This window comes from Sorex fumeus, unplaced genomic scaffold, assembly GCF_029834395.1.
Source record: "Sorex fumeus unplaced genomic scaffold, SorFum_2.1 ptg000033l, whole genome shotgun sequence".
In the NCBI taxonomy this organism is placed as follows: Eukaryota; Metazoa; Chordata; class Mammalia; order Eulipotyphla; family Soricidae; genus Sorex; species Sorex fumeus.
This window is the reverse complement of record NW_026606090.1, coordinates 20,288,501-20,313,796: the sequence shown is the minus strand read 5'-3', so window position 1 is coordinate 20,313,796 and position 25,296 is coordinate 20,288,501. Positions and strand designations below refer to the sequence as shown.

At 39.4% G+C, this 25,296-nt stretch overlaps 1 protein-coding gene across 1 annotated transcript in view; it reads left to right on the top strand.

Moving 5' to 3' along the window:
* Nucleotides 1-25,296, top strand: part of ADAM32 (ADAM metallopeptidase domain 32) — a 165,965-nt gene that overhangs the window by 109,160 nt on the left and 31,509 nt on the right. Inside the window, exons 16-18 of the mRNA XM_056116661.1 lie at nucleotides 1,182-1,365; nucleotides 6,129-6,212; nucleotides 16,979-17,206. Of these exons, the coding sequence (XP_055972636.1) occupies nucleotides 1,182-1,365; nucleotides 6,129-6,212; nucleotides 16,979-17,206 (496 nt within the window). The remainder of the gene's footprint in view (nucleotides 1-1,181; nucleotides 1,366-6,128; nucleotides 6,213-16,978; nucleotides 17,207-25,296) is intronic.

The window sequence follows — 25,296 nt, the reverse complement described above, 5'->3', positions numbered from 1 at the left end:
ACTTTATTTTGTAATATTTAAGATGTCGCAGACTGGCAAGCTACCAAATGTGACCTGCCCACACGGCAGAGTCTGGCAAACTTTCTGTGGCGTACCCAATATGCCAAATACCAGTAACAATGATGGGTCTCATTCTCCTAAAGAGTCTTGAATATAGCACTTTCTTAAAAATCGCAGGGCTAGGATGAAGGAGACGTTACTGGGGCCTGCTCGAGACAATCGATGAATAACAGGATGGTCGTGATCATGTAATATTTATCTATTTATTGATTTTGGCCCACAACGACCAGCGCTCAGGGCTTATTCATGCCTGTGCATTCAGGAGTCACTCACGGCAGGGCTCAGGGGATCATATGGGGTTCTGGAATCGAAGCCAGGTTGGACACATGGAAGGCAAGTGTCCTGCTTGCTGCACTATCTTCCTCTCTCAACTAATTTTTAAACACTTATATATATATAAGTGATTATTAGGTTCCATATGATCCTAACTGCTGAATTAGAATGTATTCCTCTGTAAAATCTCTAAGGATTGATTTAATTTGTAACCTTTTTAGTAGAATTTGAATACTAATATTAGATCTTTGTTTATAGAGGTCTCTACATATCTGTCTTTTATTTTCTACAAACTGTCCTCCCATTGTTCATCGATTTGCTCGAACAGGCCCAGTAATGTCTCCATTATGAGACTTCTTGTTACTGTGTTTGGCATATTGGATACTCTCGGTAGCTTGCCAGGCTGTCCGAGAGGGGCAGAGGAATTGAACCTGGCTCGGCCAGGCTGGCTGCGCACAAGGCAAACGCCCTACTACTGTGCTATCACTTCAGCCCTATTTTCTACAAAAGAATATAAAATACTTAAATGCATAAACTATTTTTGAGCAATAAGTCTGATTATATTATGCTAATTATTATAAGTCTTACTATAATATACTTATTGGAAATAAGTATATAAATTCTTCATAGTGAATAAGAGACCCTTCGTTCTATTGAATAAAAAGCTTATATTAATGGTTTTTTATTTTTATTTTTTAAATTTAAATATTAATGTTAAACATTGCACACTACTTAGATTCATAGGATCATAAATGGAGAATAATTCTTTAGTTTTGCCAAAGAAAGAAAATCTAAGATATTCTTAATAAATTATTAGTGTCTAATAATCATATTTTAAATTTTTGCAGAGATCTTATATGTGGAAGATTAGTTTGTACCTACCCCTCTAGAGTTCCTTTCCATCGAGACAATGCTTCTGTGATTTATGCTTATATAAAAGGGATTTTATGTGCAACTGTAGACTACAGAGTGCCTCTCACTGATCCAGATCCAATGAGAGTTGAGAATGGTGCTAATTGTGACACTGATAGGGTAAATTATTTAAAACCTATTTTTATAAATACAATTCTAAATATTTTGGCATCAAATTTTTATGCATTTTAATGCTATGTGGTATTATATATTTGGCTAAAGAGAAGAAGATTATGCTTATATTAGTTTCCAAGTATTGTGGGAAATGGGAATATTTGATCCCCTTAAGAATTCAATGCTGTGAGGAAGGAAAAACCAAGTGTTTGGCCATGCAAGAGATCCTGGAATGCATTTTAGTTTAGCAACTCCGATAGCAAGAACATTTTATTTTATTCTTGGAGATGAAAGATTAATATGCATATCTTTGTGGACCTTTAGATCAGAGCACAACTCAAATAAGACTGCTTTACATCACGTCTTACTTTGAACCTTTTGCAAGTTACTTAACCAGTCTGAGATATTGCAACTACATATAAAAAGGGAATAATAACATTTATTATATGCAACTGTTCTTAAGATTATATGAAATAACCATATACAGTTTTTATCAAACTGCTCAGAACACAGTAATAACAAAACATTGGGTGGCTATTATTATTGATAATTATTGTAATTTTTTATGTTTAAGCCGATCCATCTCTGGAACAAATAGGAAAAATTATTTCTAAATCTCAGTTGATTCCTGATGGAATATAAGGGTTTAACCTCAACTTCAAAGTGATATATTATTTTCATCACTTTGATCCCCTAAACTTTAAGTTGTTGCCAAAAATATCTCTCTGCTTATCACTCCCACCCTTGGTCTCTTTCCCTCTGGTAACTGTTTTCATGCAGAATAGTAGCTAGTTTTGTTGTCTTGACTGTTTATTTACTTCAGTAATTCATTTCCCAAGTATGAGTGAAATAATTTGAAAATTGTTTTTCAATTTTTCGACTCATTTAGCATAACCCCTTCAAGTTATATCCACTTTGTTCCGAAGGGCAGAGTTTTATCTTTTTTTACAATTAATAGTGATTCATTGAATATTTATACCTTAGCTTTTTTTATCTATTTTTTTAAATCTATTAATGGGCATTTAGGTTGATTCTGTTTTACTGTTGTGAGTAGATTAGTGCTACAAAAACTTAGGGGGCAAAGTGTGCATTTCAGCAGTGCATATACTGAAATTGGAGCAATATAAAGGAGATTTGCAAAGATAATACTCAAATTTGGGAAGCATTCCATAACATACCTTATAAACTGGTGAAAATACCCTTTGGAATTAGTGTTTTAATATCTTCTGAATATATTCTAGGAGTTTCCAATTTTATTTATTAAGAAATCACCCCACTATTTTTTAAAATGACTCCATCAAATTGCATGTCCTCTAAGAGACCCACGTTTCATCTTCATCTCACAGTTTCCAATCTTTTTAACGTCACCCACTCTTATGGGTGTGAAATGATATCTTATTGTGATTTTAAAATTTGTATTTCTCCAATAAACTATGTCGATTATTATTAATGTATCTGTTAACCAGCTATAAGCCATCTTTCAGAAGTGCATAAGGTATTTTTTCCATTCAACTTCGATTGTGAATATCATCAACCCATTGTCAGATAATGATGTGCAAGTATCTTTTTTAAAAAAATATTTTTGTTAAAACACTGTGATTTACAAAGTTATTCATAAAACAGTTGTTTCAGTCTTTCAGTGCTCCAACACCATCCGAGTGACCTTCCCTCCACCAATGTGTCCCCAGTTACTCTCCCAACCCCAAATAACATTCCCCTTACCCCTTAGTGACATGCACATATCTTAATCTCAACTGTCAGGTGGTCTTTTTGCTTTTGTTAAGGTGTTTTTTTTTTTCTGATTTTTGGGTCACACCCAGCGATGCACAGGGGTTACTCCTGTCTCTGCACTCAGGAATTACCCCTGGTGATGCTCAGGGGACCATATGGGATGCTGGAAATTGAACCCGGTTTGGCCACGTGCAAGGCAAACGCCTTACCTGCTGTGCTATTGCTCCAGCACCCAAAGTGTTTTATTTTTATTTTATTTTATTTTATTTTTTAATTAGTGAGACATCATGAGGTACAGTTGCAGACTTACAAATTTTGTGCTTGGGTTTCAATTATATAATGATCAAATACCCATCCCTCCACCAGTGCCCATTTCCAACCACCAGGAATCCCAGTATCCTTCCCCCCGCCCATCCCCCCATCCCACCCTGCCTCTGTGGCAGGGCATTCCCTTTTGTTCTCTCTCTCTTATTGGGTGTTGTGGTTTGCAAAAGAGGCAATGGGTGACAATCATGTTTGGTCTATAGTCTACTTTCCCCATGTTTCTCCCATCCTGGGAGGATCCTCCCAACACATTTATTTGGTGTTTCCTTCTCTATCTGAGCTCCCTTTTCCCTTAGCATGTGTGGTTGGCCTCCAAGCCATGGAGCAAAAAACATTTACATAGAGAATTGTGAGGGGAGAGAAAGCATGAGATACTTATTCAAGAAAGAATACAGTTTATCCAGAGGGGAAAAAAAAGCAGAGATTAGTTTTTGGGAGAAGGTTATGCATATTTTCTCCAAATTCTTGGCCTCAAGTACTCTGAATTCATAACAGTTATTCTAGATGTTATCACAAGGAAAGCCTTGCTCTCTGGTGTCTCTTCATCTTCTTCAAGGTTTTTTATTTCTTCTATATCTTCTCTTCTTCCCTGTCCCCCAGGGGTTGACCCTTCTCGGTATTTACATCTCAAATATCTCAGTATTTGCATCTCAAAGAGATGAGTTCCTCATTCTTTTGGAGGCTGTTTAGTGCCTCTAACTACCTGCTTGAAATAATCCCCTTTCTCCATTCCCCCACCCCCAGATTGCACCCCAGATTAAATCCCTAAAGGGTACTGGGTTTACACCTGTGAAGATTTATTTTTTTCACTAATTCCTGCTGAGAAAGGGTATGTACCTGCCTATGTAAGGAAGTAAAATGTCATTCTAACTTAATATTAATGTGGCCCAGGCAATGGTTTATTTGGTTTCAAAGTTATCAGTCTGAAAGAGAAATTAGATTAGACAACAATTAAAAAATAAATAGGTCTGGATGAAAGAAGCATTTTGTGGCCCAAGGAGGGCAGAGTGTTTAAGGAAATATGAAAATAATGGCCATAGCATAAGCTTTTTGTTCTTTTCTTTGAGTCAGCTATGAAAATGTTCCTGTCTGTTTCTGTAGGCCTTGCTATAGAAGGCACATTACTTAGGTTTTAGAGAAGAGTAAAGTCTACTTACTCTTTAGGAATTCTAAGTCCTTCATGAGTTGCTGAGGCCTTCTGTTGATTTTTTAAAATATGCAACCTATATACTTTGCATTTCTATCACTTCTACTTGTAATTTTCTATTTTTTTCTCACACTTTGCTATGCCATCATTTTTTGTTTATTAGTCATCCTCCAATATGGTGTCACTAAAGTCATTCCTTGAGAGTTTACGGAACTTATTATTGTTACTGGTAAAGCCTTTTGTGCTATTTTTTCCATTGAGTTTGGTGCCTCCTCCATTGTGTTTGCTGTGTTCCTGCTATGCTAATGATGAATCTCTGCCAGTTGTCTCATGGAAGTCTCTGAGGGATTAGTCTGGGTATTGCTCTTTCCCTTACATGCCTGCTTTACCCAGTGATGGGAGATAAAAATATGAGCTGTGTGATATGTAATGAGGAGAGCAAGTGCTACTTCACAACTCAGGAAATGTGGATGTGGGTTCTCTGAGATGGTAGAAATGGGATACTGAGGCAGCCAGGACCTGAGTGGAAGGGAGGGAGGGGGATCCTCTTCCAATTTCAAAGTGGCCTAGGATGGCTCTGTGAGGCTGTTTTCATCCAGAAGAGCAGAGGAGCAAACCAAGGATCTGAGATATAGAGGTCGGTGTGCTGAGTTTTAAATAGTGTAAACACTTGACTGTCTTCCAATGTGTGATTTCTACTGAGAAGCATAATGAAAATTATGCTTTCATTTTTCCAGAATTTCCTCCTCCTCCTTCTCCTCTTTTTCCTCTTCTTCCTCCTACTCCTTCTCCTCCTTCTCCTTCTTCTCCTCCTCCTCCTCTTCCTCCTCCTCCTCTCTTTCCTTCCTTCTCATTTCTTTTGTTATTGGGCCACACTGGTGATACTCGGACTTACTCCTGACTCTGTGCTTAGGGATCACTTCTGGTTCTGCTCAGGTGACCATAAGATCAACCCAGGACACCAGGGATCAAGGCAAGCACTTTACCCACTGGACCATCGCTCCAATCATTTGTTAGAGTTTCTGTTGAAAAATATCTTATAAATTTGTAGGTTAAATGCTTTTACCCTTGTATTTTATTGTAACTGAATTTTGATCATTTTTAAATGATTTATTGCTTTGAAATGAAGTAAAATTGTTTGCAGTCCCCTGTTTTGCTTCTGGTGAAGTTTTCTGGATCTTAGTGTCATGCCTTACCACTGGTTCTTGTGTATCATGGATTTCTACCTCTGTCAAATCTTCAGGGTCTTTGGTTTGGAAATAGTTTCCATTACATTCAACCATTGTCCATAGTTTACTTAGACTTATCTCAGAAATCCTCAAATAAAACAAACTTCAAAATGCTACATGCCCCAAAGGAGAAATAGCAAGATAAATAGGAAAAAAGTTAAATAAAAATAAAAACTTAGCACAAAAATTTCCGTGTCTTAGAAAGTTAAGTGCTTCAGTGCAGATTTTATCTTACATTGAATGGCTATGGCTTTATATTATAAACTTACTTACTGCTTGTAATGTTAAAATATCTGAACCCTCCTAACTTGGAAATTTTTGAATGTTTTTTTCTTTAGGTTTGTTTCAATGGAAAATGTTTAGAAAAAAGATGGCTTGTGAATAGAGAAACTACTTGTACAGCACGTTGCAATAGCCATGGAGTAAGTGAACACGTGATTTATATTCCCCCAAATCTATCTTAGACACTATTTGTACCACTGATTTATTTATTTAACCTTTATTTAGTTTTTAGTATGTGCTCTATTATATCCAACTTCAATACCAAGCTGAAAGAATTTACTAGAGATAAGTTTTGAAAACTCTATGTAGATTTATTATTGGACCTGGACACTTTTTCAGAGAGTATTAAATATTCCACTAAATTCATTAACTTTATTGTTAAAGGGAGGCAATTATTTTATAATTTAAATTTGTAAATGTAGGACATTGAGAGAAAGTGTTGGTTTTATCTATCTTTAAAAAGACTGCATTTTAAGAGCAGTTTTATATTTACAGAAAAATTGAGAAGTACAGACATTTCCTATCGTGATTTCTCAGCTATTTCACAGGACATCTCCCTACACTATTTTGTACAAAGCAGTGCACTTGCTATACTTGACCAAATTGCATATATGCATCATCATTGCTTAACACAGATACTTTACATGGGGGTCATATTTTGGTTTCCTACTTTCTAAGAGTTTGGATAAATGAGTAATAGTTGGTATCCATCATTATTAGTATCCCATAGACCATTCTTTTCCTAAGTAGGTGATAGGGTCCCCCAAATGGCACTGAAAGTGTTCAGGGAACAGTAGTAGCTTTGGGTGTAATTGGAAGGTTCTTTCTGTTTGTTCGATTGAGGAAGGTAGGTTTCCTGAGTGATTTCTTTTATGGAAAGGTGGTAGAAGGCTAAATAAGTTTGAGAAACTCCAATCACTGTAGCACTGTCATCCCATTGGTCGTCAAATTACTCGAGCTGGCACCAGTAACGTCTCTATTCCTCCCAGCCCTGAGATTTTAAAAGCCTCTTCTTCTTTGTCTTTTCCCAATGATTGGAGGCTCTTTCAGGGTCAGGGGAATGAAACCTGTTGTCGTTACTGTATTTGGCATATCTAATACGCCACAAGGAGTTTGCCAGACTCAGCCTATGCGGGCAGGATACTCTTGGTAGCTTGCCAGGCTCTCTGAGAGGCATAAATAGATAGGAAGTGTCTTATAATGTGTCACTTCGTGACCTCGAAGTCCAGGAAGCAGCCTGGAGCATGGTAGTGGTTGGGCAGTGGACGTCAGCTGCCGGGACTGGGTCCCTTGGGGTGGGAGCTGCTGTCATCTGCCCCACAGCCTGGCACGGTGTCCCTAGAAACTCCAACATTAATCATAATTTCATTTGTGCTTTTTAAAAATCTCTATTAGAGGGGATATGAATAGAGGAGATATGAATCCTTGATCATTACAGATTGGTTTAGTCACATACAGTTTTTCCACTTCAGAATGACATTTTTTTGCCATGATATAGTATGGAATCTTCAGATTTGATTTGAAGACAAATTTGATTTTATGAAAACACCTTGATTTACATGGCTGAGTTTCAGACATGCCATATTCCATCACTGATCCTGCCATCAGTTTAGTTATCACAAATGCCATCAGCTCTTGTTTGTCTGGGAATGATTTTATCCCTCCTTCCCTTATAAATGAGAACTTTGCAAGGTAGTGGCCTCTAGGTTGAGGTTTTTTTCATTCAGCAATTTGAATATGTCATTCCAATCTTTTCTTGCATGAACCTCTTCGTATGGGAAATATGTTCTGATTTTTATGTTATTTCTCTTATGTTTAAGGTTTTTCATCTCTCTTGTTGCTTTATGAAGTTCTCTCTTGTTTTTTGCTATTTTGATTACTATATGTCTTTGCTCGAGCGGGCCCAGTAACGTCTCCATTGGAGACTTTATTGTCACTGTGTCTGGCATATCGAATACTCTCGGTAGCTTGCCGGGCTCTCCGAGAGGGGCGGAGGAATCGAACTCGGGTCGGCCATGTTGGCTGCGTGCAAGGCAGACGCCCTACCCACTGTGCTCCAGCCCGGGGAACCATATGGGATGCTGGGAATTGGAGCTGGGTTGGCCGCATGCAAGACAAACACTCTACCCATTGTGCTTTCCCTCCAGTCCCATCATTTGTATTTATAATTTTAAATTTATATTTATAATTTCTAATCCTCTAAAAAGTTTCTTCTTTGAGTTGGTTGAAGTTCTGATTTAATGATTGTTTAATTTCACTAGCAAGTGCTTGATTAATTTCTGTTGCTGGTATAGTGAGGGTTGATTTTAGGTCCTCATCTGGTGTTTGAATGGGCCTGAGGACATTTTTGGGGTTCTGTCTCAATATGTGAGTGCTGCTGAGTTCTTTGGTTTTTTTATTATTATTCAAATTGCAGGGGTTTAGATTCTCAGTTACTTGAAAACTGATCTGTTGAGCTGTTTATACTAGACAACTACTAATACTTCTGCTGTTCAGGATATTTTTCTTAATATGTAGTACTATTTGAATGTGCCCCAGAAATTGTCAACTAGTTACTGATCAGAATTAATGGAGATTTAAGGTTGTAAACTGTATGGGGAAAAGGAATACTCTTTTTTCACTTACCCCAAAGATATATAAAGTCTTTGCACAGATGCACTGCTGTCCACACAGTTTTGTGTTTGGAGAACAGACAGAGATCAGGTGGGACTAATCTCTGGCCTAGGGGTGGGCTCCGCCAATGTGGAACAGAGAGGATGGGATCCCCCACCCATCCTGTAGTTGCTCTGTGGGCAGTTTCGTGATGGAGAAGGACTGATCCAGATTTTAGAGGACATGTGCTGATCAGTCTGTGACATCAGTCAGGTGGAACCAATCCTTGGTAGGGGAGGCTCTGAAGGTGCAAGACAGAGTAGATGGGTTCCTCAGTCTCACTGGCATGTGAGACATAACATGACTGCTATGTGTGTGATTTTTAGCTGGGATACTTCCCCCCTCCCCTTTTTTTATCACTTAATCACTTAATCACTTAACTTCCCGTTAGTCGTCGATTTGCTCGAGCGGGCGCCAGTAACGTCTCCATTTGTCCCTGTCCCGTGCTAGTGTAGCCCAATGGCATCTGTTCGCTCTGGGAACATGAAGGGCCTCAAACCGATCGTTCATGATCTTGATGAAGAAGTCTGACCATCTGGAAGGTGGGCGTCCGCTCGGTCTTTTGACATCCCGTGGAATCCAGTCGGTAACAGCTCTAGTCCAACGGTCGTCTTTAAATCTCATTACGTGACCAGCCCATCTGATTTTCGACACCTTGGTAAATGAGACAGTGTCCCTGATTCTTGATCGTTGACGGATGTCAGAACTCCGGATTCTTTCTCTCATTTGAGTGAAACGTGATATTCCAAGCATAGCTCTTTCTATTCTTCTTTGGGAGACCTGAATAGCGTTCTCATCTTGTTTGCGTAGGGCCCAGGTCTCTGAGGCATATGTTAATGCAGGAAGAACAGTGGAATCAAAGAGATGTGCCCAGAGCCGGAGGTTCTTCGTCCTCTTAGCTATTTCTTTGACGTTCTTGAAGGCGTTCCAAGCCGCTCTCTTCCTCCTGTGCAGCTCGGGTGCCAGGTCATTTGTCATGTTGACCTCTCGACCTAGGTACACATAGCTGTTGCATTCGGAGATGGTCATTCCATTGAGAGCGAATGGGGCGTCAGGAACAAGGCTGTTTCTCATAAACATTGTCTTCGTAAGATTCAGCTGTAGTCCTACCTTTCCACACTCACGGTCAAAGTCGGCCAGCATTTGTGCCCCTTGGCTGATGTTCGGTATTATTAAAACAATGTCATCAGCAAAGCGGAGGTGGTGTAGTTGCCGACCATCTATCTTCACTCCCATTCCTTCCCATTCCAGTCGTCGCATGATGTTCTCGAGGGTGGCACTGAAGAGTTTCGGTGAAATGGTATCACCCTGCTGCACCCCTCTCTTGACATCAACGATCACTTCTTTGTAGAATGGTGAGATCCTGGTAGTGAATCCGCAATACAGCTCATGGAGGATCCTGATGTATTGGGCTTGAATGCCCTGATTGGCTAGGGCTTCAATGACCGCTTCCATCTCAACAGAATCAAAGGCCTTCTTTAAATCAATGAACGTTAAGCAGAGCGGCATCTTGAACTCCCGAGAAACCTCAATGAGCTTGGTTATTGTGTGGATATGGTCGATAGTGCTGAATCCTTTGCGGAACCCTGCTTGCTCGCATGGTTGTCCTTCATCTAGTGTTCTGCCAATCACCGTGAGAGCAGTTACAAAGCTTTTGGGTTCAAGTCTCAGTCATACAATGAAACACCCGTCCCTTCACCAGTGCCCATTTTCTACCACCAAAACCCCCAGAACACTCCCATCCCACACCCTCCCCCCTACCTGTGGGGCAGATGATTTCCACGTTACTCTCTCTCTATTTTGATTACATTCAATATTTGACATGAGACCCACCATTATTATTTGGGATTTTACCCCAACACTCAGATTAGCTGAAAAGGCAACAGTAGCCAATTTATTTTCTATTGCTGGTTATGAATAACATATGATGTTGTGCAGCCACAATAGCGGCTGTGCGATTTTGGAATTCCAAAATTTCAACAATTATATCTGGAGGTATTTCTGTCAAAACTTGCTGAGTTCTGAGATTTGTTCTGAGTCTCTGGGATCATGGATGTTAAGTAGCTTGATCAGGAGCCAGAAAGGCTGTTTGTGGGTGGCAACTCCGGGTCTCATTGGGGTGGGGAGGAAAGGACCTATTCTACTCCCATCCCGTGAGGCCCTGCGTGTCTTGTCACTGCGGGCCCAAACCTGACTTTCCAATGGCCTCTGGAGGATGGTGGCCACCAAGTCGCTAAGGGGGAGCAGGCGGAGGGACAGCATCCTTTCCCCCCTGGGTGGCTCCACGCTGGTAACCTACTGCAGGGACCAGAAGCATTTCTGTCAAAAGCTGCTAGGTTCTGAGATTTGTCTCTGAGTCTCTGGGATCATGGCCATTAAGCTTCATTGTTAGCAAGTGTTCTGTCTCTGTGCTCCTCATTATAATTTATAGATTCATGTCTGATATGTAGGTCTTAACTGCATTTTGAGTTGACTTTTGTGTATGATGTTAGAAAGGGTTTTGAATTCATTTTTGTTTTTTTTCTTGTGACCAACCAGTTTTCCTAGGACCATTTGTTGATGATGCCTTTTCTGCTCCACCTCATACTTTTTGCTCCTTTGCCAAATATTAACTTTGTGTACACCTGAGTTTCTGTCTCTGAATTCTCAAGTCTATTCCTTTTGTCTAAGAGTCTTATAGTGTTTCAATCATTACAGATTTATAGTATAGTGTGAAGCTGGGGATGAAGAAGTCTCCCATCATTTCTCCCCGCCCCCCAGTGGGATTTATTGCTCTATGTAAATTTCAATAATGTTTGGTCTACTTCTTTTCAAATGCCATGAATATTTCATAGAGACCACATTGAAACTTTATGATTATTTGACCAAGATATTGTCATTTTTGAAATATTAAGCAGTCTGCATGTGGTGCAGAAAATTCAAACTTGGAATGCTCTTTGTAGAGAAAGCTCCTTATCTTCTATACTATTGGAACTCTCCAAAGTGAGTCTTACTGAGGTTCCTTTAAATGTGAAATCTTTAATCTTCACTTGCTACTTTTAGTAATCTGTTCTTTCATTTTTACCATGTTGATTGCAATGTGTCTTCTAATTAGGTTTATTTTCTTTAGAACTCTTGGCTTCCTGGCTTAAAGTATGTTTCCCTCCTCTGGTAAAGATCTGAGCTATTCATTCTACCATCAGTAATTATTTTTCTTTCTGGAGTATTGTGAATTTTGTTCCTCTTAAATACATCCCTTAAATCTCTGATATTTAAAAAAGTTTTATTCTAAACTTATTTGTTCTTTTACACTTAAAATAATTGTCTTTGAAGTTACTGACTGAAATTTCAACTTTCATTATGCTTAGACTCTGTCCTAGCTCTCTGAATGTATTTCTCCTTTAAATATTTGGATTCCATGTGGTCCCCCAAGCTCGTTTAGGAGTGATATCAAAGCACAGAGCCAGCAGTCAGCCCTCAGCACTGTTGGGTGTGCCCCCCCAAATTAAAAAAAAAGGAATGGAATAATTTTATTTCTTTTCTTGCCTTTTTGCTCTGATGAGGATTTCCAATGTTGAATAATAAAGTAAGACTGGATATCCTTGCTTGTTTCTATTTTTGAGGAAAAGTTTTCAGTTATTTATCATTATGTATGATTATATATCTATATAAATCTATCTATATATGTTTTGGTGCCAAACTAGCAGTGCTCAGGGCTTACTTCTGGCTGTGCACTCGAGGTTACTTCTGGAGAGGATTGAGGAACCATATAAGGTACCAGGAATTGAACCTGGATTAACTGCATAGATGTTGGATTTTACCGGAGATAGTTAATTTTATATGTATTCTATTGAGCTATTTTTCTATTCTAATTTCATCAAGAATTTTTTTCACATATAGGGTGTTAGATTTTTTTCAGTTGATTATTTGGTTATCTATTGAAATAGTCACACTTTCTTCTTTTTTTCTTTTTGGGTCACACCTGGCGATGCACAGGGGTTACTCCTGGCTCTGCACTCAGGAATTACCCCTGGCAGTGTTCTGGGGACCATATGGGATGCTGGGAATCGAACTCAGGTGGACCGAGTGCAAGGCAAGCACCCTACCTGCTGTGCTATCACTCCAGCCCCTAGTCACACTTTCTTTTTTTTAATTTATTTTTTATTTTTTATTGTTATTAGTGGGCTGGAGTGATAGCACAGCGGTAGGGCGTTTGCCTTACAAGCGGCCAACATGGCCGACCCGAGTTCGATTCCTCCGCCCCTCTCAGAGAGCCGGGCAAGCTACCGAGAGTATTCGATATGCCAGACACAGTAACAACAAAGTCTCCAATGGAGACGTTACTGGGCCCGCTCGAGCAAATCGACGATCAACGGGAGGGCCTTTACCTTTTTACCTTTATTGTTATTAGTGAAACACCATGAGGTACAGTTGTAGACTTACAAGTTTTCGTGCTTGGGTTTCCATTGTACAATGATCGAGTACCCATCCCTCCACCAGTGCCCATTCTCCACGTCCACTAATCCCAGTATCCCTCCCACCCCTCTCATCCCCCCATCCCATTCTGCCTCTGTGGCATGACACTCCCTTTTGTTATCTCTCTCCTTTTGGGTTCTGTGGCCTGCAAAAGTGGCATTGAGTGGCAATCATGTTCGGTCTAGAGTCTAGTCTCAGCATGCTTCTCCCATCCTGGGAGATCCTCCCAATATCCCCCATTTGGTGCTCCCTTCTACATCTGGGCTGCCTTTACCTCTGGAGTGTGAAGCTGGCCTCCAAGCCATGGAGTAAACCTCCTGGTATTTATCTTGGCTATTCTTGGGTGTTAGTCTCCTATTTCGTTACTTTATGTTCCCCAGATGAATGCAATCTTTCTATGTCTATCCTTCCCTAGTCACACTTTCTTAAAAATCTTTCTGTCATCACGATTTACAAAATTATTCATAGTTAAGTTTTGGGCACACAATTTTCCAACTCCATCCCACCACCAATGCCATTTTCCTTCCACCAATATTCACAGTTTTTCCCCCACTATCTAATTCTTTGACAGGCACATTTTTAAAATTTGGTTGTTGTTGTTGGGATCTCATACTCTTGGTTTTGTTGGTTCTTGGTTTATATATAAAGGCATACCAGTATTCTACATCATAAAAATGTTTGTAGTCTTTGTCCCATGCCCCTGTATTCCCCACTGCCTCTTCTTATTCCCCTCCCCTGAACCCTTGCATTGACTTCTTTCCTTCCAAGTTCCCCTCAGTTCTATATTACAGGGACTATGTTGTAATCTAGACATACCCCACTTTGATACATTGCATTCCACTGTCCTCTTATTCTACATACCACATATGAGTATGAATGTCTGGTACTCATTTTTCTTCCACTGACTTAACATGAACAATTTTTAAAATTTATTTTTTATTTTTTACTTTTTCTCTTTCACTTTATATAAACACTGTGGTTTAAAAAGTTATTCATGATGATTTGTTACAGGCATCTAATATTCCAACACCAACCCCACCATTACACCTTCCCTCCACCATTGTCTCCAATTTTCGCAGCCATCTCTTAAAACTTCCCTCATAGCAGGACCTCACCAATTTATTTTATATTGCATATTATTAATAATTTTCTAACTCTGTTAATGATTAAAAAATGTTTCTTTAGTTGAAAGAAAAGATTGTTGTAGCTAACCATGGAGTCATTAAATCCTTGTATAAAAGATTACTAAAGGGTTAAGCCCTCCATGTTTATATTTTGTTAATCAAGATTGGTTGCCATCTACATTACATACCATCCAATCTGGTTTGCCACTCCTGCTTTATCAATGCTGTAGAGTTTGAGATATCCACTCCAGAAAGTCCCACATTATTAATTGGGTGATATATATGGAGTTAATTTTTTTTTTACATTTTTAATTAGTGAAACATCATGAGGTACAGTTGTAGACTTACAAATTTTTGTGCTAGGGTTTCAGTTATATAATGATCAAGCACCCATCCCTCCACCAGTGCCCATTCCCCACATCCAATGCTCCCAGCATTCCTCCCACCCCCAACCCCCCAACCACCCCCCCTGTGGCAGGACATTCGATTTTGTTCTCTCTCTCTCTCTCTCTCTCTCTCTCTCTCTCTCTCTCTCCTTGCATTGAGTGGCAATCATGTTTGGTCTATAGTCTACTTTCAGCATGCATCTCTAATCCTGGGAGGATCCTCCCAACACCATTTACTTGGTGCTCCCCTCTCTATCTGAGCTGCCTTCTCCCCCAGAATGTGCGGCTGGCCTTCAAGCCATGGAGTGAACCTCCTGGTACTTATCTCGGATATTCTTGGGTGTTAGTCTCCAATTTTGTTACTTTATATTCCCCAGATGAATGCAATGTTTCTATGTCTGTCCCTCTCTTTCTGACTCATTTCATTTAGCATGATACTTTCCATGTAGGTCCACTTGTATGTAAATTCCATGATTTCATCTTTTCTAACAGCTGCATAGTACATGGAGTTAAATTTTAACTGGGTGGCAGCTCCAGGGAATGTGTGATTGCTGGGAATTCCAGAAGCACAGGGGTATGGAGGAAGGTAGCCCATCCCTGACTATGTGAAAACTGGAGATTTCAGTCACAAAACCCGCATACCTGAGTTCTTCAGCAGATTAATTTCTGGGTCAGACTCATTCCATGAAGTGGAGTCTGGCTGAAAGCATGGTGGTGATTCTGGAGTGTGGAAGTACTGGGATACTGGGGCTTTGTATGGACACAGGAAGACAGTTGATGCTATGCTATGTAACATGGGAGTTAATTGACTCCAAAATAATGTTTACTCCTGAGCATCCATATTTACTTGACTTAAGCCTCAGTTGTCCTTAGTTCCTAGCACTCCAAGAGTAGGGCCCCAATGAGGGATTGATGGACCCAGAGCAAGCTGTGAGCTACCCTGGTATCAAAATGAGCCGGGCCAAGTGCCATAACACTTAACTATAAGTTACGAGCATGGTCATGAACAAACTCTGCCGTGACCTCAAAAGGGGTAACCTAACAAGGACCCCAATGGGATTAGGAAAGACAAACCTTGCTTGGGAACTGTGGTCTGGAATATATAGTGAGATGTCCCCAGGAAGAGTCAACCTTTAAGCTTAATATATCTCTTACTGTGCTCATAAAAATGACATTGCTAGAAATATTATAATAAGTAAATTAACTATAACTGTTTAAATGGATTACTAGCTGAGGAAAGGAGAAAACAATACACCCTGGATGGAATTCCCCCCCCCCCCCCCTTGGGCAGGTCTCCTAGTAATCTTGAATAATCTCTTTAGATGAGATTTTGTCCGTGAGTTAATCTCCTGAAGGAGTGGTCTTTACCTCTCTTTGTTATATTAATGTTCAACCCCACCATTGTATCCCCACCCTTCATGATATATATATATATATATATATATATATATATATATATATACTGTAAGGGGTAGGAGATGGGTAGTCAGATTGGACTGGTTGTAAGATGTGTAGCAGAATTGCTGAAGAAAGAATTGTTGAAGATGCTGAGAACGAGACTCTCAACTAGACTCTTGAACGAGACTCTGGAATGAGATTCTGAGAAGGAGAAAGTGAGGACTAGACCGCAAGACATTCAGGAAGGAGATGAAAACTTGATGCTGAAGACTACATGCTGACGACTAGACGTTGAGGATGAGAAGGTCAACAATGAGAGATTGAAGATGAGGAGGAGAACTGAGACTTTGGAGACTTTGGTCTGCGAGGAGACTAGGATGATGGAACTCTGATGACCGGGACTACAGCCAAAACGACGACTATGACTGTGACATAAAGGGAGAGATGGGACAATGCCAGGGAGGTGAGAGAAATAAACCGACTGCTGACCAGCCCCGGGTCTGATTCCTTCTCCACCGTCTGTTGCCCATATTTGGCCTGTCATCAAGCCTGAGGAGGCGGATCTCAGACACTGACCACCTCTGTTGTGTCCTGCCTGACCACACCCTTCACAACCCTTCTTTTTTATTGAAATTTTACAATCACTCTGATAAAGAATTTGCAGATGAAATTGTGAAGATGTTTAGCGAGTTTAAAGAAACAGTGGAACATACATCCAATAAAATACAGAAGGATATGAGAGCAGAAATAAGAAAAGTAGGAGCAGAAATGTCATTAATAAAACATTTCGTAGATGAAATGAAAAACTCGGTGGGTGTCCTCAACAATAAAGTAAACAGCAGCTGAAGACAGAATCAGTGAGTTTGAAGATAAGATGCAGAAAACCTCCAGGCAATAGCAAAACTTGGAAAAGATTTCAAAATAAACCAAAGACAGGCAAGAGAACTATGGGATGAAATTGAGAGGAACAACGTAAGAATCATCAGAGTCCCAGAGGTTCAGGAAAGCAACCTCAATGAGGAAATAACAGTCACAGACATCATTGCTGAAAAGTTGCCAGAGCTGGAAAAGTTACCAGAGCTGGAAGATGCAGGCATCCCGTTCCAAGAAGCCTTAAAGGTACCAGCTAAAAGAGACCCTAAGAAAAAGACTCCAAGACATATGTAACCAGAATGATGTAGACATTGGATGAGATACAATACTGAAAGCAGCCAGATCAGAGAAGGAAATTACATACAAAGCAGCATTCCTTACAATTAGAGCAGAGCTGTCAAATGAAATCCTCTGGGCCTGAGGTCAATGGGGGTCCCACCAAAAATACTTTATCCAGCTAGACTCTCATTTGGACTCAAAACACAAACAAACTTCTACAGAAAGATGGCCCAAAACTCTATGACAATAATGTCTCTCAATGTCAATGGTCTAAATGCACCAATTGAGATACACACAGAGGCAAAATGGGTTACAAAATTGAATCCAACTTTCTGCTACCTATAAAAACACATTTGAATAGTCAGAGCAAACACAGACTCAACATCAAAGGCTGGCAAACAATTATTGAAGCAAACAAACTCCTTCCAAAAGGCTGGGGTGGCCATTCTAGTGTCCGATGTCATAGATTTAGACTGAAAAGGGTTAGAAGGGACAGTGAAGATCATTAATAATCTAGGTGAATGTATATATATATATATATATTGAAGAAATTACACTACTAAACATATGTGTACCCAGTGAAGAATCAGTGTGGAGACTTCAACACCACGTTGTTACCTCTTGATACATCAGTTAGACTAAAACTTGGCAAGAAAATACTGACTTTGGGGACTGGAGCGATAGCACAGCAGGTGGGGTGTTTGCCTTGCACTCAGCCGACCCAGGTTCAATTTCCAGCATCCCATATAGTCCAGTGAACACCTCCAGGAATAATTCCTGAGTGCAGAACCAGGAGTAACCCCTGTGTAATGCCAGGTGTGATCCAAAAAGGACTTTGAATGATGAAATGGAAGAGAGTGGGCTAGTATAAATATAAATATATGCAAGTCTTTTTACCCCCACCCCCTGAAAGCCAATACACATTCTTCTTTAGTGCAAATCAGTCACTCTCCAAGATAGACCACATGCTGGGCCACAAGACATATCTCCATAAAATTGAGAGGATAGAAATTGTATCAATTATCTTTCAGACCACAATGTACTGAAAATAGAAGTTAGTCACACACAGAACGAAATAATCAAATTAAACATCTGTAAATTAAGCAGCTCCCTACTGAATACTAGTAGTGGATAAAGAGAAAATCAAAAAGAAAATAAAAATACCCCTGAAATAAACAAGAACAAGGACAAAACTACCAGAACTGGTGGGACACAGCTTTTTATGAGGGAAGAATATAGCTCTGCAGGCATTTACTGAGAAGGAAGAAAAAGCTCACCTAAATAACTTGAATTTACAGCTTAAAATTTGGAATATGACCAACAAAAGAATCCCACACCAGACAAGAGGAAAGAAATAATAAAACTCAGAGCAGAAATTAATGAGCCATAATCCCAAAAAACCATCCAAAAGATCAATGAAAACAAGAACTGGCTATTTGAAAAAAAAAAACAAACAACAAACAAGATCGATAAAACACTAGCAAAACTCACAGAGAGAGTACCCTAATAATACAAATTAGAAATAAAAGGGGGGACATCACAACAGAAAACAGAAATCTAGAGAATCATCAGAGGTTACTTTGAGAATCTTTATGCTTCAAAATAAGAGATTGTAGAAGAAACAGACAAATCCCTGGATTTTTATAACTTTCCAAGGATGAACCAAGAAGATTTGGAATACCTGAATGATCTATTACTGTCAAGGAATCTGAAATAGTAATCAAAAATCTATTCCAAAACAAAGGCCTAAGTCCAGATGGATTCACTAATGAATTCTTTCACACCTTTGTAGAGGACCCACTGCCATTCCTTTATAAACTTTTTTTTTTAAAAAATTGAAGAATAAAAATACCCCCACACAGTTTCTATGAGTTAAATATCACCCTGATACCAAAAGCAGACAGAAATGCACAACACACATACAAGAAAATTACAGGCCAATATCCCTGATAGACACAGAATGCAAAGATACTCAACAAAATTCTAGATAATAGAATCCAACAACTCATGAGAAAAGATCACATACCATGATCGTACACCAAGATCTTAAACCAGAATTTATCCCAAGGATGTAAGGAAGGCTTAAAATTCACATCAGTAAACAAAATACACCATCCCAATAAAAGAAAAAATAAATACCATGTTATCATATCAATAATGTAGAGAAAGCATTTAACAAGATCACCACCTATTCATGACAGAAACACTAAACAAAATGAGAATGAATAAAATTTCCTCAATATAGTCAAAGCCATCTAACACAAGCCCACGACAAGTATTAGTCTCAATGGGGAAACACTAAAAGCCTTCCCACTAAGATCAGGAATAAGTCAAGGTTGCCCACTCTCACCACTCCTATTCAATACAGTACTGGAAATACTTGACATAGCAGGCAAGAAGAAGATATCAAGGGCATGCAGACAGAAAAAAAGAAGTAGGGGGTATGGTGCCACCAGTAGGTCAATCTGTTCTTGGGAGGTGAGTGCATCAGCAGACTGATGGCACCTTCAGACTTCAAGATACCCCAAAATTGCTGCTGTGCGTTTGGCCAGACCCCCAAAACTTGAGGCAAAGTTTACCAAGAAAGTAAATGGCCAAAAGTTAGGTATGTGGAAGACACACCCACAAACCACCTCCAGCTCAGCTATATAATTGGAGGCATGGCCTCTCTGGTTCCTGATCAAACTGCTTAACGGCCATGATCCCAGAGACTAAGAAACAAATCTCGAAACCCAACGGCTTTTGGCAGAAATGCCTCTGGTCCCTGCAGTAGGTTACCAGCTCTGGACCACTCCAGGTGGGAACAGGTTTCATGCCTTGGCCTGTTCTCCCTGGCAGCTCGGTGACTGCCATCCTCCAGAGGCCACTGGACAGTCAGGTTTGGGCCTGCAGTGATGAGATATGTGGGCCTCACGGGATTGGGGGTGGAGCCGGTCCTTTCCTTCCCATCCCAAAGAGATCCTGAGTCACCACTCACGAATGGCCTCTTTGGCTCCTGATCAAGCTGCTTAATGACCATGATCCTAGAGTCTCAGAAACAAATCTCAGAACCCAGTGGCTTTCAGCAGAAATGCGTCCAGACTCCGCAGTAGGTTACTGTCACCTGGCCGCACGGGGGTGGGGGGCGGGGGGAATGATGTTGTCCCTCTGCCTACTCCCCTTAGGCGGTCCAGTCATCCTCCAGAGGCCATTGGGCAGTCAGGTTTGGGCCCTCAGTGACGAGACACGTGGGGCCTAGGGGGATGGCGGTGGGGCCAGCTCTTCTCTCCCCATCCCAATGAGACCCCGAGTCACTGCCCATGAATGGCCTTTCTGGCTCCTGATCAAGCTGCTTAACAGCCATGGTCCCAGAGACTCAGGAACAAATTTCGGAACCCAGCAGGTTTTGGGAGAAATCCCTCCAGATTTAATTGTTAAAACTTTGGAATTCCAAAATCGTGCGGCCACTACTGCAGCCACAAGACACCATATGTTATTCATAACCAGTAATAGAAAACAAATTGTGTATTGTTGCCTTTTCAGCAGATCTGAGTGTTGGGGTAAAATATCAAATAACATAGGTGGGTCTGGTGTCAAAATATTGAATGTAATAAAATAGAGAGAGAGTAATGTGGAAATCATCTGCCCCACAGGTAGGGGGAGGGTGTGGGTTGGGGGTATACTAGGGTTTTGGTGGTGGAGAATGGGCACTGGCGAAGGTACAGGTGTTTCATCGTATGACTGAGACTTAATCCTGAAAGCTTTGTGACTGCTCTCAGGGTAATTCAATAAATAAAATTATAAAAAAAATGAAAAAATAAAAGTAAGGTGGAGTTCATGCCCAATTCAATCAGCTAAGCTAGTGGCTGAATAAATAGCATTACGCCTATATTAAAAAAAGGAAGAAGTTAAGTTTTCACTATTTGTATATAATGTAATACTATAAGTAAAGTAATACTATATTTACTAAATCCCAAAGACTATACAAAAAAGCTCCTAGAAAAAATAGATTTGTATAGTAAAGTGGCAGGTTACAAAATTCCATGCCTTTCCTATATACGAATAATCAATGTATCTCTGTTATCACTATTATCCCGTTGATCATCAGATTACTCATGTGGTTGTTAGTAATGTCTCTAATCCTCCCAACCCTGAGATTTTAGCAGCCTCTTCTTACTCATCTTTTCCCTGCGATTGGAGACTCTTTCAGGGTCAGGGAATGAGACCTGTTGTTGTTACTGTATTTGAAATACCAAATACGCCACATGGAGCTTGCCAGGCTCTACCCATGTGGGCGGGATACTCTCAGTAGCTTGCCGGGCTCTCCGAGAAACATATATTTATATATTTTTCTCTATGATTTGTTGCCTCCTGTCTGAACTCCATCAGATATGGTGTAGTATTTGTGGAAAATGGATATCCGGATAATAAAAGAGATATTTAAAAAAATACTCCTGTTTACAATTTTGTCTCAGAAAATCAGGTACCCCAAAATCAGCTAACTAAAGAGTTGAAAGGACTATAAAAAGAAAACCATGAAAACACTATTTCAAGAACTTAAATAAGAATAAGGAAACAGAGAAACATCCCCTTGTTCCTGTACTGGGAGAATTAACATTACCAAAATTTCAATACTCCAAAAGCACAGATTTAAGACAGTCCTTATAAGGATACCAATGATATTTTTCAAGTAAACACTCCTGATATTCATATGGAAAAATACTGCTCCCCCCAAAAAACAATAGCTAAAGCCATCTTTGGGAAAAAGAAGATGAGAGACATCACCTTCTCCAACTCTAACTTCATTCATGTAGCTGAAAATTTCATGATTTATTCTTTCTTGCTGTTACATAGTATTCTATAATGTAAATATACCACAACTTCTTGGCCTTTTTCATTGAATCACCATGAGATAGAGCATTACAAAACTGCTCATGATTGCATTTCAGTCATACTGTGTTCCAAGACCCATCCCTCCACCAGTGTATTTCTCAGCACCACTGGTCCCCAGTTTACCTCCGACCCCTTCAAGCCACCCGCCTCCCCAACCTGCCTCTATGGCAGGCACCTCTCTTCTCTCTCTCTCTTTTTCTCATTTTCGGCATTATGGTTTGCAGTGCAGGTACTGAAAGGCTATCATATAGATCTCTTCAACTGCTTTCAACACTCAGTTCTTTTCCAGAGTGATCATTTTCAACTACTATTATCATATGTACCCTCCTTCTCAGGAGTGGCAGTGCTAGGTTGTAGGGAAGCTCAACTTCTATGCTTGATATAAGCATTGTGGGGGAGGGCTTTTAGAACAGAGAAGGAACTACAACTATGATAGTTTGAAAAAAATCACTCTGAAGAACTATGTGCTGAAAGGAAGTAAAGTAAAAAGTAAAGTGCATAATCCATAATGCCTAAAAGGAAAAAGAAAGAGGAGAGAGAGAGACAGACAGAGACAGAGACAAAGAATTAAGTTCTACTTCATCAAATTATTTTTGTGAAACACATGTTTTTAAGTTTGTTGTAGTAAAAATTGTCTGTTTTTACTTTTGACATTTGTGCTTGTTCTGTCAATTCCAAGAAATCATTCTGATGTTTAGTGTCATAAAAGTTTTTCCATTTTCTTTTACAAATTTCATAATTTTGGAATTTTCACATAGGCCTTAAATACATTTTGATGAATTTTTGTATATTATTTGAGATAAGAACACAATTTTATTCTTTTGAATTGTATATCCAAAGGACTGGAGCAATAGCACAGTGGTAGGGCCTTGCACGTGGACAGCTGGGCTGAGCCGAGTTTGATTCCTTTGCCCCTCTCGGAGAGCCCGGCAAGCTACCGAGAGTATCGCGCCTGCACAGCAAAGCCTGGCAAGCTACCGGTGACATATTCAATACGCCAAACACAGTAACAACAAGACTCACAATGGAGACGTTCCTGGGCCTGCTTGAGCAAATCGATGAACAATGGGAGGACAGTGACAGTGACAGTGAATTGAATATCCAATTGTCCAAAATATTTGTTGTTGAAAAGATTATTCTTTCCACTTTGAGTGGTCTGGAAACCTCTGTCAAAGATTATTTAACTTACTAGTAACATATAACTACTAATAAAAACTGAATAAATGAATATAAGAAAAAGTCTTATTAATTCAATATATAAAAATAATTTTGTTAAATAATTATTAGTGCTATAGCTAGTAGATGAAGGATCCAGAAGTTTAATCTCAGAAGTATTTTCACACAAAATACTTATTATCAATAGAGACCTAGTAATTTACAGTGAAAAAAGTAGAAAGACAGTACCTTCACCATGTGATTCAAAAGTTACAACACAGTATCAGGAAAAATTGACAACATGTATCCTGATAAGAACATTACAGAAAAATTTCTGAGTATACACGTGTAATATACATGATTTTGGCATGACAGAAGCCATGGCAATCGATAACCTGATTTTGTATATTTTATTATAGAAATAGAGATTAGGCTCCTTTTTTAAGTTTAGATTTAAAACTCAAGTGCTTCATGTATGCTGTACATAAAAATCTGATATTCTTCTAGAATACACAAATCTCTTGCTTAAAGTGAAAAATAGAGCAATAAAGGAAACAATCTAATTCTGGCCAAGACTGTTTCTATATTCATAAACATTAAGAAACAGTCCTTGTTTGATACCGTCTTCATTTCTAAATAGTATTATTTCCGGTTACTCCCATAGTGTAACTGACTGAAATATAGAAAGAGGTGCATAATCCTCCCGGGGGTTGATAGTAATGGGTTCAAAGATTCTGCCAGAAGGATATAATTTTTATTAGTCTTTGATATGTGGTTTTGAAATTACACACAAAATTTTGAGAACAAAAAAGTGTTGAAAATTATTGAATAAAATATTGTGAACCTCACTGTATAGCAACATTTTAGCAATTACATTTGTGTTTGCTTTAAGCTTTGAAATAAAGCATTTGTAGGGTTATGGAGGGTTATGCATATACACAAATCATATAAAATTATACTATATAAAAATAAAAATAAGTTGAATTACCTGATTACTTTCTACAAGTAATTGATCAAATCATTTTCCATTTTTATAAATGGCTCTAGGTCTGTAATACTGATATGAAGTGCCATTGTTTTTCGGGTTACACATCTCCAGATTGCAGTGTTGCTGCAAAATCTCCTGTAATGAGTTGGACAGAAGGCAAGTATACGTCTCTTTACATATACAGCTAATAAAATTCTCAAATTGCTTATTTTCACTATAACAAAAGTAATTTTTTTCTGGAAAGCTTCTTTTTTCCATAGAAAGAAGCTACTTGTAAATAGAAATCAAGCTTCTCTTAAAAAATAAAACCAAGGGGCTGGAGCGATAGTACAGAGGGTAGGATGTTTGCCTTGCATGTAGGCCACCTGGGTTCGATCCCCAGCATCCCATATGGTCTCCTGAGCACCACCAGAAGTAACCCCTGAGCATCGCCGGGTGTGATCCAAAAAGCAAAAATAACTAACTAAATAAATAACGAAATAAAACCAAGTATGCCTTTTGTAAGTTTTGCACTCCATTTTTAAGATTTAAGTAAGATTCAATTTTTTTAATTGAATAACTGTGAGATAAAGTTACAAAGCTTTGATGTTTGAGTTTCAGTCATAAAGTGATCGAACACCCATCCCTTCACCAGTGCACATTTTCCACCACCACTGTCCGCCATCCTACTCCTTCCCCTCTCTCTATGACAGGCAATTTTCTTCATATGGTCTCTCTACTATTGGGTATTATGGTTTGCAATTCAGATACTGAGAGGCTATTGTGTTTGATCCTTTATCTACTTTCAGCACACATCTCTCATCCCAAACGATCCCTCCAACCATCACTGACTTAGTGATCCCTTCTTTATCCTGGCTACCTTCTCCCCCAGCTCATGAGGTTGATTGTATTCTTATATAGCTTCCATGCTAATTTTATTTTATTTTATTTTTTTGCTTTTTTGGGTCACACCTGGCGATGCTCAAGGGTTACTCCTGTCTTTGCACTCAGGAATGACTACTCCTGGCGGTGCTCGAGGGACCATATGGGATGCTGGGAATTG